This window comes from Austrofundulus limnaeus, unplaced genomic scaffold (assembly GCF_001266775.1).
Source record: "Austrofundulus limnaeus strain Quisiro unplaced genomic scaffold, Austrofundulus_limnaeus-1.0 Scaffold34, whole genome shotgun sequence".
In the NCBI taxonomy this organism is placed as follows: Eukaryota; Metazoa; Chordata; class Actinopteri; order Cyprinodontiformes; family Rivulidae; genus Austrofundulus; species Austrofundulus limnaeus.
In genome coordinates this window covers 2,141,240-2,159,634 of record NW_013952436.1, presented here as the reverse complement: position 1 = coordinate 2,159,634, position 18,395 = coordinate 2,141,240, and the positions used below count along the sequence as shown (strand labels likewise).

The 18,395-nt window shown below is 39.2% G+C and overlaps 4 protein-coding genes across 16 annotated transcripts in view; 3 read left to right on the top strand and 1 right to left on the bottom strand.

Annotated features, from left to right (window-relative positions):
- ankhd1 (ankyrin repeat and KH domain containing 1) overlaps positions 1-3,127 on the top strand; it is a 41,597-nt gene extending 38,470 nt beyond the window's left edge. For 6 of the 8 annotated variants that reach the window (XM_014006121.1, XM_014006120.1, XM_014006119.1 and 3 more), the window contains exons 35-40: positions 66-252; positions 407-532; positions 1,646-1,897; positions 1,977-2,164; positions 2,248-2,415; positions 2,493-3,127. In XM_014006121.1, the coding sequence (XP_013861575.1) occupies positions 66-252; positions 407-532; positions 1,646-1,897; positions 1,977-2,164; positions 2,248-2,415; positions 2,493-2,552 (981 nt within the window). In that variant the 3' untranslated portion in view covers positions 2,553-3,127. The remainder of the gene's footprint in view (positions 1-65; positions 253-406; positions 533-1,645; positions 1,898-1,976; positions 2,165-2,247; positions 2,416-2,492) is intronic. The other 2 variants (XM_014006122.1, XM_014006115.1) reach the window with 1 other exon arrangement.
- A 2,269-nt stretch (positions 3,128-5,396) lies between these two features.
- Positions 5,397-7,153, top strand: higd2a (HIG1 hypoxia inducible domain family, member 2A). Its single transcript, XM_014006113.1, has 2 exons — positions 5,397-5,603; positions 6,650-7,153. The coding sequence occupies exons 1-2, from the start codon at positions 5,414-5,416 to the stop codon at positions 6,814-6,816; spliced, it is 357 nt and encodes a 118-aa protein (XP_013861567.1). The 5' UTR covers positions 5,397-5,413; the 3' UTR covers positions 6,817-7,153.
- Positions 7,154-7,204: 51 nt separating this feature from the next.
- Positions 7,205-12,689, bottom strand: cltb (clathrin, light chain B). Of its 5 annotated transcripts, XM_014006107.1 has the most exons (7): positions 12,535-12,675; positions 12,241-12,469; positions 11,405-11,442; positions 11,116-11,233; positions 10,914-11,025; positions 8,522-8,575; positions 7,205-8,222 (listed from the first exon to the last, which is right to left on the bottom strand). In XM_014006107.1, exons 2-7 carry the CDS (start codon positions 12,404-12,406, stop codon positions 8,051-8,053), a joined length of 660 nt encoding a protein of 219 aa, XP_013861561.1. In that variant the 5' UTR covers positions 12,407-12,469; positions 12,535-12,675; the 3' UTR covers positions 7,205-8,050. The 5 variants fall into 5 exon arrangements, with proteins under 5 accessions (XP_013861561.1, XP_013861563.1, XP_013861564.1 ...); XM_014006109.1 differs by having other exon boundaries at positions 11,116-11,230; positions 12,241-12,680; XM_014006110.1 differs by lacking the exon at positions 8,522-8,575 and adding an exon at positions 8,922-8,942 and having other exon boundaries at positions 12,241-12,674.
- Positions 12,690-14,752: 2,063 nt separating this feature from the next.
- Positions 14,753-18,395, top strand: part of pdlim7 (PDZ and LIM domain 7) — a 39,676-nt gene continuing 36,033 nt past the window's right edge. Inside the window, exon 1 of one of the 2 annotated variants that reach the window (XM_014006105.1) lies at positions 14,753-14,923. In XM_014006105.1, coding sequence (XP_013861559.1) covers positions 14,894-14,923 — 30 coding nt within the window. In that variant the 5' untranslated portion in view covers positions 14,753-14,893. Of the gene's footprint in view, positions 14,924-18,077; positions 18,210-18,395 lie in introns of those variants that run through there. The other variant, XM_014006106.1, reaches the window with a different exon arrangement.

Genomic DNA, 18,395 nt, shown 5'->3' with positions numbered 1-18,395 from the left:
TATATATCCCTTTTTTTCCACAAACAACAATAAAACTCACCCATTAAAATTTGTTTTACTGACAGGTGGGAAACAATCAGGTGTGGGGTGCATGCCATTTGCCTGCACGATCTCCTCCAGATCAGTCATACTCTGCCCCACCAGCCTATATGAACATGGGACAGATGGAGAATATGATGCCACCTCCTTCAGACAACTCCAAAGCCCCCGGCTACCGTTCTAACTCTCAGAGGATCGTCAACAGCCCCATTGGTATAACTAATTTCTATTCATTTATATACATGACATCATTCTATCATTCTCATCATCATGTTTTATATTTGAATGATTATTTTTTAGTCTAAAGAGGTTTCTTTCTGGCACAGTTTCACTTCATACTGAGCTGCTTTACTGTGTGTTTCCACAGCTTTGACCAGCTATGCTCCCAGTATCCCTGGCAGTCCTGTCTACCTGCACAGTCATGCGGGGGTTGGCGCGCCGTCGTTCAGCAGACAGCACTTTTCCCCTCACCCATGGAGTGCATCCACGTCAGGTAAATACTCAGTTTTTTATGTTTTAAATGGGCATGGTGTAGTATTGTAACAGTTTCACAGTATTAGATAGTTTAAACAAAATATTAAACATAAATTGTTTGCTTTGGCTTAGAAACAGAAATGCGAATACTATTATTACTGCTGCTGCCGAAATAACACATATTGCTTAATTATTATATTAAAACTATATTAGTATAATGCTAATTATATTTATAGACATTTAGGTTCTGATGTCCGCTTTGTTCCTGTACTCAGAACAATTTTTAAACAAATTAAAGATTATCATGTTTTTATGTAGAATGATTTATATTTAATCACAAGTACCGAGACTCCTTTAGTCTCAGAAGTTTTTAAATGGGACATTTTTCAACAAATTATAGAGGATATTATGGGTATTATTCACAATGAGCATCTTATTTAGTGGCACAAAGAAATTCTTCAAATAAGCATATTGTGTTCACCTGGGGAGGAAAAGTTTTCTTTTTTAAGAGTTGTTTTATATTTGGTCAACAGTTCAGTCTGGTATCTTTAGAAAAAGATGTTTCCCTTTAAGAAAAACATTAATAAATAAAAGGAAAAAGCTGTTTTAGTTACTTATCAGATGCACAAGTGGCAAATTGAAGGAGGCTGTATATTTCACACTGCAAATCTTACCTCTAAAAGAAAGACAGGTGATGGTTCTSTGGTAGATGAGCCATGACTGACTGGGTTATCCAGGAGCTAAAACGTAAAACTGAGTGTTTTTATATATATTTTTGAATGAGCATAAACATTAACAAGAATTCACTCTTTAGCTACCGTACACAACTCAGAGTAACAAGTCCGGTCACAGAGGGGGAAACAATAAATGCAGTCAGTCTTGTTATCTTTACGTGTTTAAACCATAGGAACAGTAAGACGGGAAAATTTGGAGGTTTTACGCCGTGACTTTTTAATAGTCATTCCCTGTAATCAAACACCAACTCATGTCTGGTCCTAAGAATTAACATTAAAAATTCCATTTAACATTTTCAATCCCAAGCTTATTTTTTGTGTCTTTGGAGCATATATTGTAATTTTACGCAGCTGAATAATTTCTTCTGGTGTGGTTTAAAAACTTTTTTTTTCACCAGGTGAAACCCCTGTCCCTCCGCCTCCCACAGTGTCCTCCTCTGCCTTATCCACCTCAGCTGTGGCCCCTCCTCCTCAAGCCAAACCAGGCAGTTCCTCGCAGCAGGACCGGAAGGTTCCCCAACCTATCGGCACAGAGCGGTTGGCCAGAATCAGGCAGACGGGTTCAGTCAATCCTCCTCTGCTCACAACCAGCTACACGGCGCCCGTTGGACAGGGGGGAATTTGGTCGTTTGGAGTCGGGAGTGCCTCGGGTAAGGGCACATTTATTTTCCAAGTTTAGAATACGCAGTTAAACCACAAAGCAGTTAATGTAAGTGTTTGATTTTGGAGCAGAGGCCATGTCTGGTTGGTCCCAGCCGCTGCTGAGCAGCCACATGATGCACCCACACATGCAGGCAGAGCAGTCAGCCTTCTCTCAGCACCAGCCAATGGAGCAGGACGACACTGGCATTGCAAACCCTGCTAACAACTACCACCAGCCTCAGCATTTGCCCAACAATTACATGGACTTCCAGAAGGTAACAGAAACACGTAACCGAGTTGTTTTTGCTCTGTTTCTTTCAAGTCGTACCAACACGCCACCTGTTTCCTGTCTGTTTAGGGGATGCCTATGTCAATGTACGGAGGAACCATGCTGACACCTCACCCCCCGATGGCGGAAGGCCCGGGGGGTCCGATGTACAATGGTTTGCARGCAGGTGACCCTGCATGGAGCTCAATCATCAAAGTGGTCCCAAACAATGCAGATAGCTCTGACCCACAGCAGCAGGTTAGATGTTTCTTTTAACAGGCGTTAACTGCAGCCTTTTAACGGATAAAATATTGAACGTACTGTGTTTCCTTCAGGTTTGGCCTGGCACCTGGGCACCTCATGTGGGCAACGTGCATCTGAACCACGTCAACTAGACGGCGTCTGCAGCACTTACACACACACACACAGCATGATCCACAGTAATACCAACTGAAGAATATGACCGAATGAGACAAAGTAAAGAAAAAGTACAAGATAACTTTAGCGACCTAAAGGTGGAGAGCAGAGGTCGAATAATTAGAAGTTCCCTGACGCCATTCTTTGATGTGCCTATCTCAGACAAGAAAAGGAGGGGAGGGGACTAGAGCTGATTTCTGTGTCCTGATGATGCAAACAAACATGCGCGTTCACCTGTTCAACAAGATCTATTCTCTGCGTAGTTTAGCGATTTTTGACTTAAACCCACATACATCGTTCTTGGGCTGCAAGGGGGGCTCAACATGAAGTAGCTATTTAAACTTGGCCCAGAACTAGATAAAGATGATGATGATGATGATGATTACCTAAAGAGAAATCAGAACCTTTTAGAGTGGTAAATACATGTATAATTGTTTACATACTAAAAAGGGTTAATGAGAGTAAATTTCATGTCGTATAGTGGCTCTACTTTATGTAGCCTGTATTAATGTGAAATATTTACCTTAATATTCAATAAAAAGATTGAAAAGTATGAGTGTTCCTTTATGAATCTTTTCTCTTGACATATTTTTCATTTCTTTCTAAACTTTTTTCCTTTTTTATAAAAGCTACCATACTTCTTTCACCTGCTCAAAATACTAGCTTTTTTTTTTCGTTTGAGTGTTCATATTTACACCTATGGTCTGAAATAAGACAAAAACAAATACATTTTAAGGTAATAGCTAATAAGTAATTTTTAATGCTCTGCACTTATTTTCTTCTCACCACTTAGGGCTGGGCTTTCCAAGGAGCCTACCAGGGCAGAAGTCTAGGACCCCAGTGTTTAGAGGGCTGCAAAATAGTTTTGTTTGAAATGAATATCTATTTTACAAATGTTTTTTTTCCATTTTATTTTTATTTTTTACAAATTCCAAAAGAGGTGCATTAAAGCTAAGCTCAGCTGCGCTCTATGTGACTAGAAATACTATAATTTGTGTGTTTAAGAAATGTTTGTAGATTCTGGAAGTAGCTCTAGCCAAAGGGTCCTAGACCCTACCTAATTCTGTTGTTCACATTCAGTACTAAACAAAGATTTAACATTTAATATTAGAAATTGAAACGGTGAGGTAAAGAACACTGTTGTACTGCAAGTAGTACTGTACTTAAGAGTCAGTTATACACTCCTGATCAAAATCTTAAGACCAGTCAAAAAAGTGCAAGAATTTGCATTTTGCACTATTGGATCTTAAGAAGGTTGTAAGTAGAGCTTCACAATGTTAAAAGAAAAAATCTGTGCAAGAGACAAGATCTTTTGAGTAGGGAATTGTCTGAAAACTGCATTTAAACTCAAACATGATTTTTTTCAGCTGATCAAAAGTTTAAGACCATAGTCTTTAAAAGCCAAAAGCTGTGCAAAAATCTGGATTCCATGTCATTTTCTGTCAAGTCTTTACACTGTCAAGACCTGATGGCAAAAGTAAAAAAGCTCACTGACTTTGAACATGGTAGGATTGTTGAGCTACATAAGCAAGGCCTCTCATAATGTGCCATCGCTGCTGAAGTTGGACGCAGTAAGACAGTCATTTTGCATTTTTTAAATGATCCTGAGGGTTATGGAACAAAAAAGTCAAGTGGTAGACCCAAAAAAATTTCACCAGCTCTGAGCCGCAGGATCCGATTGGCTGTCCGTCAAGACACGGGACGATCCTCTACCCAAATTAAGGCCATTACTGGTGCTGACTGCAGCCCAATAACCATCAGACGGCATCTGTGAGAGAAGGGTTTCAGAAACAAAAAACGTCTTCAAAGGCCTTCTTCAACGCCACAAAATTGCCCGTTTGGACTTTGCAAGGGTGCACCAAACATGGGACATTGAAAGGTGGAAGAAAGTTGTCTTCTCTGATGAGAAAAAATTTAACCTTGATGGTCCTGATGGCTTCCAACGTTACTGGCATGACAAGGAGATCCCACCTGAGATGTTTTCTACACGGCACAGTGGTGGGGGCGCCATCATGATTTGGGGTGTGTTTTCCTTCAATGGAACAATGGAGCTTCAGGTTGTGCAGGGACGTCAAACAGCAGCTGGCTATGTGGAGATGTTGCAGCAGGCATCCCTCATGACTGAGGGCCTCGTCTGTGTGGTAATGATCGGGTTTTTCAACAGGACAATGCTGCAGTTCACAATGCCCGCCTGACAAAGGAGTTCTTCCAAGAGAATAACATCACTCTTTTGGACCATCCTGCATGTTCCCCGGATCTAAACCCAACTGAGAACATTTGGGGATGAATGGCAAGGGAAGTTTACAAAAATGGACATCAGTTCCAGACAGTGGATGCCCTTCGTGAAGCCATCTTCAACACTTGGAGCAACGTTCCCACTAGCCTCCTGGAAACACTGGCATCAAGCATGCCTAAACCATTGTTTGAAGTCATCAACAAGAATGGTGGAGCTACTCATTACTGAGTCCTTTTTTTGACACTTCTTTTTTGGGGGGTTTTCAGGTTTGTTTTGAGCTATGGTCTTAAACTTTTGATCAGCTGAAAAAAATCATGTTTGAGTGTAAATGCAGTTTTCAGAAAATTCCCTGCTCAAAAGTTCTTGTCTCTTGCACTGATTTCTTCTTTTAACATTGTGAAGCTCTACTTAGAACCTTCTTAAGATCCAATAGTGCAAAATGCAAATTCTTGCACTTTTTTGACTGGTCTTAAGATTTTGATCAGGAGTGTAAACGAACAAAACAATTTTTACTTATTTTACTCCAGACCATAGACATCAGACAAGAAGAAATCAAACTTTTATTTTGAAAAGTACAACCGGAAGGTGGACTCCCGTTTCAACATGGCTGCTGGGACACCACCAGGGGCACCTGGACAGTCCAAACATTCGCTGTCGGACTCAGGAGCTGTGCCTTTCGATATATCTCAGCCCCCTGTCATCGAGGGCTTCAGGCCATCTGAGAGACCCAAAGATGAGGGTTTTAAGGAGAAATTTATTCGGAAATCCAAGGAGAACCCATTCGTCCCGATAGGTGAGTTAAACAAACCGGAAGTCCCTGCTGCAGCAGATGATGGAAGTTACACAAGTCAAGAGTGAGGTCACCTCTCTGACGCACTTAAAAACATTTATTGATGCTTTAATATGAGAGTTCAGTGGTTTGTGTCGAAGACAGCAGCTGACTAAAAACAGCTCACGGTTTTCAGAGAAACTGTTTCTTTTTCAAGTGTATTTTCTTAGCTGTGTTTCCCGCTGCTAGTTTGGACAATAATTAACTGAAATTCACTTATTAATGTTAGCTGTTAGGAAGTTAAGCAGTATATTTAGTGCTTATTGTGGGGGAATAAACCTGGATTTTCCAAGATGCTCGTAAGCATGACTTTACATTTTTTATGCCCTTGATTTAAAAAGGACAGGCTTGATAGTGTTAGCGAAAACTCAAATACCTTTTAGCTTCTGCTCAGATAAAGGTGGCAATTTTTAAAAAAAATATTGATTCTATTTTGAAACTAAATTAAAAGATTGCCCCTTCAACAAATACACCTTTACAGTTAGAGGAAAATAAAGTCCACCTAGTTTATCCAGCTGTTCAGTTAAACATCTGTACTTTGGTCTCATCCCTCCAAGACACTGTTCATTTAGTCTTCAGGTTTATTCAAGCAGCCATGTTCTTTTTTTTTTTTTTTTTAGAAAGAAGAGGCTTTCACTTTCTACCTTCTTTAGTCTGCAATTTCTCTGTGCATTACACAGTCTGACCTTGGGGTGATTTTCTGGGAAGGTTGGCAGCAGTCTTAAATGTTTTCCACAGGCTGTTGTGACGATCAATGTTGCAGCCCTCATCATTTCCTTAAAAACTTCTAGAGGTTGGACTTCTTTCACCTCTAATAAATGCATAATTTTCCTTTCAGATGTTTGTCACATGATGTCATATCTGTACCTTTCATGGATTTATTTTTCATATGATGGAMAGTCAGTGTTTTAACCTTTCATTAGGCCTCTGTCTCCCTGTCTGAATGACAAGCCAGTGTCTGCCGTTCGGCACATCTAATGGTTTGTACGATTTGTCTTTTTGTTCCTCAGGTTGTTTGGGAACAGTAGGGATGTTGATGTTCGGTCTCCGTGCCTTCCATCAAGGAAAAACCAGACAGTCCCAGCTGTTGATGCGGGGCCGTATCTTGGCTCAAGGCTTCACCGTTATAGCCATCATCGCCGGTGTTTTTGTTTCAGCTTACAAAGCCAAGCAGTGAAGTCCGAGCTCTTCAGCCTGGAATCAGACCAGATCTGCTGTAGTACAATATGATCCATCATGTGTTTTGTTTTCAACATAATTTAAATACATTACTGGTTGAAAAGCTTGAACTGCTCATGGTGATTAAGTGTTTTGCTGCATTAAACAYCAAAGTACTGTTGACTCAAATGTACAAACTGGAGTTACCTTTATCTTGTATAACATCTATAAACCTGAGGCCATGTCTAAGATGCAACCTTACTCCTCTGTCTTTAGGCCAAACGTACTCCTTAATGTAATGTTTTCATGAGAAACTCTGTAAATTGAAGGAGCATTAAAAAGGCTGGGATCAGTTCTCAGTGATTTGAAACCGTGACATGGTGTAAAAGAGACACGACCACACGTTATTTTATTCAAATGATTCTTTTCAGGGTTTATTAAATGGCAACAAGCTCAGCAGGAGGGAATATTACAGGTAAATTCTCAATTCTAATCAAACTTCACTGTTTTTTTAAAATTATTAATAATTTCCAGCTCCCTTTGGAACATTCATTGTTTTTATTCATTATGTCCAAAAGAGGCAACTTGTGAACAATATGCAGACATTACCGCTGACACTGCAATCTAAAGAAACATTTCTAAAATGTGTTAATGCACGGGCATGATGACGTAAATTCTGGTTTCCAAATTCAGACAATCGAAGTCTTTGAGATTTTACCCAATTGAAAATAAAAACCCCAAACATCTGGCTTGATGCTCAAAGTGAAGTGAGAAAGGCCACAAAGCTTATGAAAGACAAACCTGTTGCTACTTAAAGTTTGTGAATTAGTGAAATCACACACTAAAGATGAACATGGTTTTAGATACAATCTGCAGGTAGTGTTGGATCTAAATGGTGATTTATAAAACAAATAGAAACTTGGCAATTAAAAATATTGGTATACATTAATGTTAAAATAAAATAAAAATTTACAAGTTAAAATATTTAACTAAAGTAACAATATTTTCTTCAGTATATAAGTGGTAATACAGCTACGCAGCTAAAGGATGTAACAGGAAACCAGTTTTCTTACAGGAGCATCGGGTTAGGTACATAACCTTAATAAACTGGAATCCATAAAGGAAATTAATTTCTAAAAAGGTTTTACATACCAGAAACTTCACGGCAAAGGGCATACAAATCTGATGCAATGTGTAAAAAAAAAAAAAAAAAGGCAATGTTACAAGAGGAAAACTCCTTCGGAGCGAAGTGTCTAGCGAGCTAGAGGCGTCTGTTTTAGAGAGATGAGGACCGAGCGCATTCGAGAGACATCCTTCGCCTGCTTGCTGGTCTTTGGATTGAAGTCACAGAGGCGAGCTACTCGTTCCCATTCGGTCCCGGCGCTGTCGCCGTCCGTTTCCGCCAGGAACGCCTCCTCAGACGCTCTGCAGGCGGGGGGGAGGAGTAAGAAAACTGGAGTCAGGGTATCTTAAGAGGTTTGGAGGCAGAAAAACAAGATGCTCAAGCACAAAATGCACCTGTACGTGAAATACAAAAGTACATTCATGCATATATTTGAAACACATTTTAGATTTMGTAAGGTAACTTTAGAAACACGCAGCAATCATAATAAATCAGACTCTCAACAGCAAAATGTTTAGGTTGGGGGAGGCATGCATTAAGAGGAAGTGCTGAATTATGAAAAGGGTAAGAATAAAAACTGTACAAGAACTCTAAAACGTACACAAAGCCTATAACATCAGAGTTGGGCTGTTTGTAGAAAGCCTTGTCAGCAATCCTAGTTCCAAGGCAAGAAAGCAGAAAAAAAAAGAGAACAGTTTCAGCGTCAAACATCAAGCAGTGCAAGGTTAGTCTTTTAGGAGAGACAGCTGTGATGAGGCYGAGGTGAAGTCCTGTTCTCTAACTCAGCTGGAACCACGCAGGCCCATCGGACATATTCTAGTGCTGAGACACAGTTTGGATGAAATTTGTTTTGGATTCGGTCTAGCAAGCTCCCCGTCTCCATTTTCCTCAGGCATCTGACCCTAAACTCCCACGTCCAGATTAATAATCTCATCAGAGGATTAGTTGTCAGTGCTCTGAAAAACAAAGAAAACACCAAAGCTGCAGATGCAGAGTGATACCGTGCCAGGCTTGGACAGAGTCTGTTGGGGAGTGTGAAAGAAGAGCCGGTTAGCTCGGTGGAGAATAAAGGGAGAGGCTGAGGCACATTTMTACACATGATGAAAAACAAGTCAAATAAACACTGGATGATCATCTTTCAAGTTATGAGCTAATGTGGTTACCTTGATCTGGTCATTTTAGCATAAATTAGTGGCAGATCTAGGATTTTTCTGAGTAAGGGGCCATCTTGTGGCCACAATTTTCATAGAAGGGCCAAGTTTTCTATCTTGTGAGCACAATAATGATTAGGAAACATATTTTAGCATATAAGACTGTACTGTATTAATGCATTATAAATATTCACAAATATTAAAAGGGATCTTTATTGTAAAGAGTAAAACTGTACACTATTTTGGATGGGGTGGGATTCTTTGGTGTGTTTTTATTTTTTTTGTTACTTTTTCATACATCATCATCGTTGACAGTAGTTACATGTTTGAGAAATAGTTTAAAATATTGATAATCAACACTAAGTTTTAAAAATGAAGATATTTTACATTAAAGTCTAACTTTTGGCATTTATAAATGTTTATTTGTCATTAGTGTACTGTATTACACTTTACGATAAGTCTCCCTTTGACAGTGGTGAATATTTATAATGCAGTAATACAGTACAATATTAATATGTTAAAACATGTGTTTGTTATCGTTATTGTTCTTACAATGTAGTAACCTAGTGTAAAATGTTTAATAAGCACCTTTAGATGTAATATGTAAGTGAACAGATTTGTCTCATTACATGGTAAGAAACTGGGCAGTTTTGTCTCTTTCTCATCCTTAATTATTGCATAATAAACATTTATTAATGATTTATAAAGTGTTTACAGATGAATTAATAACCTATAGGGAGCGTAAAGTGGTACCAAAAAAAGCTTGCACAGTAAATTGTCCTTAGCAGTTTTTCAAACATGTTACTGTACATAGATAAAATATTCTCCAACACACGTGAGAAAATCCAGCCATCATTTGTCAGTTTAAAGATTTCTTCTGCAGCGCAGGATTGTTCCAATTTTCTTAAGAAGAGAAGAATTCTGTAATCTTGATTCTGTAGTGTTAAATCTCCACTATTCTGGACTTTACTATTTGACTCATTAGCGCCTCTAGTGTTTGAACATGGAACTGCATCCACCATCATCACTCTCAGGTAAAGAACAGATGAGTGACAGGACAGGGGCWCCTCAGGGGGCCAWTCAGATTTCAGCTGGGGCCAATGGCCCTGTGGCCCCGCCCCTGGAACWGCCCCTGGCATAAATGCTTTGAGTCTTTGTGGAAAAACAAAACATTCACAATGTGTTTGTGATCTCACTAATTTTGTCTGACCTGATAGTGTCTGTGAATACAACACTGGAGTAAAATAAAAAACAAAACTGAATACTATTGAATTTTATGTTAAGAAAAAGGGGAAGTTCAGACTTTTTAAAGTTCTGTGAAAAGAATACAAACAATGAATAGCTTACCTGTTAAAGATGGCTCTTTGCACAGCTTATTTTAGATAAGACTAATTCTGTCTGGATTGATGAGCTAGTGGCTAGTTTGAATGAAGACAAAACCAAAGTAGATTTTACAGACTTAGTTTGGCTTCTGCTGCAAGAGCCCACTGCTGCACTGGAAGTGTTACTGCTAGGTGCTGCTGTGGATATTTGTGTGCACAAATTAGCAGTTATTTTACCACCATATTGGGGCTGATAATCTACTTTTAGATGCATCGCTATGCAGACTGGAAGGATTCTGAATTGCTTCTAAAATGTAAAAAAAAAAATCTACTGTTTGTTTGCCCCACTCAGATTAGCCGTTAGCTTGCCATTTCAGTCAGACTAAACTGTTCCTCCAAATTGAGGATGTTTAAAGAGCTATTTAGACAAAACCCTACTTAAAATGAGCTTTATCGCTTTAAAAGTTATGAAACAGAATAACTTSTTTGCATGTTAACGTGAAACATGTCCGTGTCTCACCTGTTGTTGGCCTTGTTCTTCTCCATGGCCTCGTTCTGGTGCACATGCCAYTCCTCCAGCTCCTTCTTGGCTTTCTCCCTCCACTGCGCCTCTGCAGCCTTGGAAGCCGAGTCTTYTTTTTGGTGCAACAACAGAAAACGYCACGTAATTATAAGAGTTCCCACCAAAATGGCTAAACACAAAACACAGGAATTCACAATACCTAATGCTTCAAGGCGCGTCTTCTGCTCCTCCCTCCACTTGCGTAAACTTTCCGGCTCTTGCCTCTGAATATCCACCTGGGCGATGGCTGCATAGCTATCCGTCGGCCCATTAGACTCCTTTAAAAGAAAACAGAAACTTCATTGTAAACAGCAGGAGCTCGGCTGTAAACCAACCACTTTTCATGATCTTAGTCTGGTTTACAACAAAACAGAACATTTAAGACAAAATTAACCTAACATTTATACAGACGAGAGGGTTTTAAATATGAAAGACAGAGTTYAACTCACCTGAAATAAGTCTCCATTCATGGTGGCGGACTCTTCTTCTTCAAAGTCGTCAAACATTATAAATAAAGACAGAAAGGTAAACGTAAAGTTGGAGCTTTCCAGTCAACCTTCCTCACAATCTGTTAAAACGCGACTGTTTCTATTCATTTGACTTGACTTGCTGCTTGAAGCGACTCCTCAGAAATGCAGCTGCACCTGTTTGGGTACTACTGTCTGTGCAGGACAGGATTTTCAAGTGTAAAACTAACTTCTGTTGACATTTGAKAACATATTGCTTGTGCTGCTATATTAAGAGTTTTTAACCTTCGCTGACTCAGACTATGTTCCAAGAAACTTTACCAAAGACACTCCTTGGTGTCATCTGTAGAAACATGTAGACAGTAGTGAATGTGAGACCTTAATGAAAACGTCAGAAAATTCACCCTGAATTATTTTCAATCCAGGCCACATCATGAGTTGCAGAATTTAATGTTAAACTGGTGTAATATCAGCTACATCGTGTTAATGCATATATCTGAGATGTTATCAGTGTCAGTGAAATACTTTCTGGTTTGACATATCTTGACAGGAAAACTAACATAACGAGCCTAACACGCTAACGTCAGCTAAGCTAAAGCTAGCACCAGTTTTTAATAAATAAAAGAGCAATGTCGCCATTGTGAACCTACTGTATTCATAATCCAGATGTTTTCAGCTTATGCCGACCTTTTTCCCCTAACGTATGTCAGTCGAGTATTTTCCGCCAAATTAAACCATTTCGTAGGAGTAGCGGTGGGTACGTGTTAGCTAGTTAGCCTGTTAGCTGTAGCTTGACGTTAGCCGAGTCCCAAACTTACCATAGTTGACCGTGTGCGGGTGAGAAGGCTGCAGGTCGTCCGCTCCTTCCAGCGCTCCGAACCCGTCTTCGTCGTTCTCAATCCCGGCTATCTCATTCTCCTGCTGGGCCAGGAAAGCTGCGGCCGGGTCCTCTTCGGCCTGGTGTACTCCGTTGTTGGCCATCATCCCACACAAGAAAGTACAAGTTTTAAAGCTGGTTGGAGGGGTAGCAGAGAGTGTCCTTAAAACCTACAATAGGGAAACCACGTTACAAAAAAAATAAAGAAATAACGCGTTAAATTAGATTTTCTTGCCTTTTTTTTAAATAAATGACGACGGACAGCTGAACGAGCAAATTAGGCCGTTTGCTATAAATAATAGAGGCTTCAGTTTTAAGGCCCTCACTGGTGATTCATGATTTATCCACTTGTTCATATGATGGAACAAGGGCAGCACCCTGAGGCTACAGCTCGCGTTTTGTTGGAGTTTGGCGCCATCTGCTGTCCAGATTTGGAACTACACACAAGTCACGGTATAAAATACATTGTGGGGATATGAACTATAAATTTAACCTCAAAGTGGTGGTTTTTGCCTTTAGTACTCTACATACAGTATTTTACAGGTGCAGGCCCATCTTGAATCTAGCATGAAACGATTAAAAGAAGCAAAAATATTTTTTTTTTATATGTCTTCTGGACGGGTTCTTCTCTAATGAAACCTTTCGTCTCTCCTCCAAGAGACTTCTTCAGTCTGAGAGTTTCAGGCAAAATTCAGGCTTTTAAGCCCTGCCTCCATGTGACTGATACTCACATCACATGGCTATCGTTGACACCTAATTAACACCTATTGTTAACAGGGGGTGGAGTGATAAATAGCAGCACTGTAGGAGGGAGACAACTGAAAACGGAGGRCTCCACCTCTGTTTAATGATGGACGGTCTTTCTTCACAAAAATGGCTTCTTTTACTTGTCTCTCAAACCAACGTTCCTCTCTATCAAGAATGAGAACATCCTCATCTCTGAAAGAGTGACCGAGATGAGGATGTTCTCATTCTTGATAGAGAGGAACGTTCCTTTGAGAGAGGAGTAAAAGAAGCCATTTTTGTGAAAAAAAAACACCGTCCATCATTAAACAGAGGTGGAGGCCTCCGTTTTCAGTTGTCCCCCCCCTACGGTGCTGCTATTGCCAGCATCACTCCATCCCCTGTTAACAATAGGTGCTAATTAGGTGTCAACGATAGCCATGTGATGTGAGTATCAGTCACATGGAGGCAGGGCTTAAAAGCCTGAATTTTGCCTGAAACTCTCAGACTGAAGAAGTCTCTTGGAGGAGAGACGAAACGTTTCATTAGAGAAGAACCCGTCCAGAAGACBTARACAATTTTTTTCTTTTTGATTTTTTACCTGTATTACTGAGATGCATCAGGACAGATTAAAAGAAGACACTTATGTTTAACCTGTTTAGTAATGGYAAATCAAAGAAGAACAATGATTTTCAAATCCAAGTGCATAAATGTACATTTAATCCTTTAAAAGACCATATCCACTGCTCAGTAAGTATACTTGAGTATAAATACTAACATAATGTAGTTAAACATTAACTGTTGGTTTGAGCCTTCAGACATTACAAAGTTTTATAGGTTTTTAACTACACTTCACATGTCTAAAGACTTAGTTATACACAATATTGTATATTACCATTTTCTCTATGAGTTCAAAAATTAAAACAAACATGAAAAAACAGAAAAGAAAAATACTCTTAGGAGACTGTTCACAATTCATAATACATATTTCAGTGACGTTCCCTGCTTTTAATACCCACTTTAGAGTCTAAACATATTGTAAATATGTTTAATCTTTATTTATGTCATATTGTAAAACCTTATTATGCTGGCAGTTGTGACATATGTTTATAATAATTTTAACCCTTTAAATGTACCATTAAACATTTATAGTCTTAAAACATACATGTACATGAAGCACACCCTTGAACATGACATGAACAATAGCACTATCAAAGCATACCATGTATTATTGTGCAAAATGTAATGCAAACATGTGCTTTAAAAACTGTAATATACAGAATAATATTCTGCAAGTATATGGGAGGCATCAATAATTTAAAATTTGCATTATTATATTGAAGTAAATAGAAAATAACCGAGTTTATAACTAGTTTACTACACATAGCCTTCGTAGAGTAGTGCTATTTTTAATATAAACAACTTCAGCGTCATAATCATTTTGTAGTATTTTATTATTTTGTTGTGAACGCTATTATAATATTATGATCATTTCAACCACGTTTTCACGCCCACCTTATTGTTCATTCATCACAACAGGCTGAACCTGATCAGCCTTTTCAAAACTAACAGGTAAATTAAAAACACCTTTTTATGTTGGTTTATAACTGAGCGATATTTGACCGTCAGCGGTGTTCTGCATCGGTTCGTCTAGGAGACTTCTCGCCCTGCCCCTGATTTCCGGGTCACGTGACTCGCGACGCCTGCGACGWGTCTCGCGGAGAAGAATTTCAAGGAGCGAGTTTGTTGCTCCGCAGCTCATGGTATATACGGTGCTCTGTGCGTCGTCTCCACTCAAACTTTTAAGAAGTTTAAAAAGCTTCCCAACAAAGTAACTTTATTTTTTTAATCGTTTGGTAACTTGGCTCGTGATGTCTGGCGGACAGAAGGAGGGACAAGAGGTAAGCTAAAACTTTCAAACAGCATTCCTGTCTGTCTCCRGAAGAAACAACTTGTTTTATTTTCGCAGCTTTAGTACGCGGCGTCTTTGGTGCCWTTACTGTTTTTATTATAGTTTAGTCGGGCTCTCGTGAGTTGTAACTGGCTGCAGTTTTGCAAACAGGAGGAGTTTTATAGTTTTATCTGAAGTTCCTAAGTCTACACCTCTCTGGACTCACAGCATGATGGTTAATTATCACTCGTCTTAAAAAGCTTTTAAAAGTCAGCCATTTGCGCTCTTAACTCCACGTGAGTCCTCTTAGATAATTTACATTAATTTGAACAACAAAACACACGTTTCTATAAAGATAATGGAACATTATGATGATAAATTAACAGGATTTGGGTAATTTGCTTCAAGTCCTCTAAAGCAGTGGTTCCCAAACTTTTTATCTTCRGACCCACAAAATATTCATGGCAAAAACTTGTGACCCCAAATATTACTGGTCTGAGTACATGAACTTCGTTAATAACCCTAAAAACACAGGCTTTTTGACAATCTAAACAGCTTGTACACAAATATAAAAAAGTATTTATATTTGTGTACAATAAACAGCTTGTACACAAATATAAATACTTATTTATACTTATTTTGTAATAATTATGGGGAAAATATTACATCAGCAATTATTTTATTACGCTTTAAATTGATTTCTGGAGATTATCCAAGGTGCTTCATGACCCATAATTGGGTCCCAAGCCCAACTTTGGGAACCAAAGTGCAGTGGTTCCCAAACTTTTCAGCTTTTGACCCACAAAATAACAGTAGCAGAGACCTGTGCCCCCAACTATTTTTGGATGATAAACATTTGTATCAGGTCAACTAAACACACTAACCTCACTCCTTTGTAACAACTAAGGCAAAAATGTAATTAATTCAGAAAATCTTTTCAGGACCCCACCTTGATGTTTCGGGACCCCACTTTGGGTCCCGACCCCAACTTTGGGAAACACTGCTTTAAAGGACATTTAATTATCACCAGGTTCATATAACCAGGTTAAAACGACCTAATAATCAGTATGCACTGTGCTGTAATGACAAGTGTTAGCAGTTGCTGTTTTGGGTTTCTGTATCTTTGTATAGACAATTAATTGCCACAGCTTCTAGGTTATTTATATTGATATAAAATACCAGTGATTTAAACTCTAATTTGTTGATTCCTATGAGAACTTTATTGATTATTTTTTCTTTCTGCTGGATTTGTTTATTGAGCAGGTAATCATGGATGTTAATCCAATAAATATTTGCCAACACAATAACTGCTCTCCGCAGTCAGTTTTGCACATATTAWTGTAAAGTTTGGTGTGTTGTTCATATCTGAGATTTGTCCATATATTCTGAACACTAACAGACTGAGCAGAATAGTAACTTAACATTTTTTCATTGACTATTTGGAGTCAAATCTGTTAGCAGATTGGGTCATAAACCACCTTTGGATTTTAATGAAACTTTCAGGAAATAATAGTTGGACATCTCTCCACAACTYATTAACATTTGGAGTCAACTAATTTCAAAATGGCCATCTAGATGACTGACTTTATAGTGGATATTAAATTCATTCAGTTGGGGTCTATGAAAAGTCAAGCCTCAAAGCTTTGGTCTCCTTATTGTAACTCCACAAGCCCCTCTTTCACCTCTGTTCTGAAGTGTCTCAYATCAACTCATTTTGACTCTGTTCCTTTAAATCCAAATCAGGCACTTCATGCRCCGCCCCCCTCCTGCTTCCAGAGCAGTTCATTGTAGTTAGAGGGGTTTACATCTATATAGCAGCGCACAAACATTTTTCATTTACAAATTAATTAAAATATGTCAACAACAGAAGACTTGGATAACACTGAAATGACTGTGATTCAGTCATTTTTTACAGCTACTGTCTTAAAATTTGGTGTATTTGTAGCTGAGAATTATTCACAACACATAGTTCAAGTGTTACCCGTTACACAAAAGCTTTGCTTAAAACTTTACAGGGGTAGACATAACCATTGTTTAGGTTGTTCGAGACAACCTATTCTCGTTTCGGACAACCAGATCCTGTCCCTTGGTTGTCCGGTGGACAACCAATCAAGAAAGACCTTGATTAAAGTTCTCTGCCGCGGGTGTTCGTCATTGTAAAAATGAACGGGTGAAAAACCTTGGTAAAACAGAACTGAACACTAAACTGTAACTTTTAATAAGGTRATGTACACAGTATACACTTATTTAGGTGAAAATGTTTGACCTATGAGCAGAAAGAAGCTTATGAATGTTGAACTCTAAAGAAGAGAATGATGAAATTTTATTCATGCAGCTCCTGTCAACCTGGCTGACTGAGAACAATTATATATAATAAACATCGTCTACAGAACAATACTTGTTAAATTACATTTTTCTTGATTCTTTTGGACAACCAGAATGTTTTGCGGACAACCAGGTTTTGTCAACAGGTTGTCCGCTGGACAACCTGAAAAATTTCCTTATGTCTACCCCTGCTTTAGCTCTATCTGTTAGCAAAATATCTAATAAATTACTGTACATATTTTATCGAAACCCCCAAATATCAATTATTMAGTGTCAGTTCCACAAATATTGTGCTAAATTTTGATGTGGTAGTAGATAAGTGTCATTCACAACATGTACTCTGAGCTTGATAACGTGCAGAACGTTTTTGTTTTCAAGCTTCCATCAAAACGTCCACTCGTCTGTCATTTCTCAACACAAGCTGATTTTAGTTTGAAACTCTGAAAAGCAGTGGGCGATAAACATTTCTTCAAGAAGCACGAGGCCTTTCATTTTAAGAAATAAAATGTTCAAAACATAATTGCTGGTTTGGTTTGTTGCATCCGTCTAGAAAGAGTCTAAACTTTCAGATGCTTTACGTCAGCTGTGCCTGCTGGTTCTGGGGTTCACTCAAAAAAAAAAAGGAAAAAAAAAAAGCCCGCAGAGTCTAAAGTTTGTGGGCCTTTGCCAGAATTTCGGTGTAGTTGACGTTACTCCTCTCTCCGTCCTCCTACAGCTCCCCTCCTCTTCCCTTCTCCCCTGTGACTCATGTGGGTGTTGGGCTGAAATAGTTTGGTGTAGTTTTACATTCCTTATATAGCCTCTTGGGTTTGAGGAGAGGCTAAAGGCTTGCCTGTGTCACACGCAGCATCAGAAGAGGAGGGGAGGGGGGTGTTAAAGTTTGCCAGCAGCAGGAGAAACTGCTTGCGCCAGCTCACTGACTCTCTAGCTTTCTCCCAGGTTTGGGCTACGGGCCGGCCCTCGAGGATAAGGTAGGTGGTAAAGAACAATGGCACCTGGTACGGTTGAGGAAGGGCAGGACGTGGAGGGGCGACGACTTGAAGTAGGGGGGGTGCACGTATAGGGGGGTCAGAGGTCAGGTCACGGTGACAGCCACGGAAATAGCTCAACTCAGAAGGCAGACTTTAGGTTTTTAAGCTGACCTCATGAAGAGACTC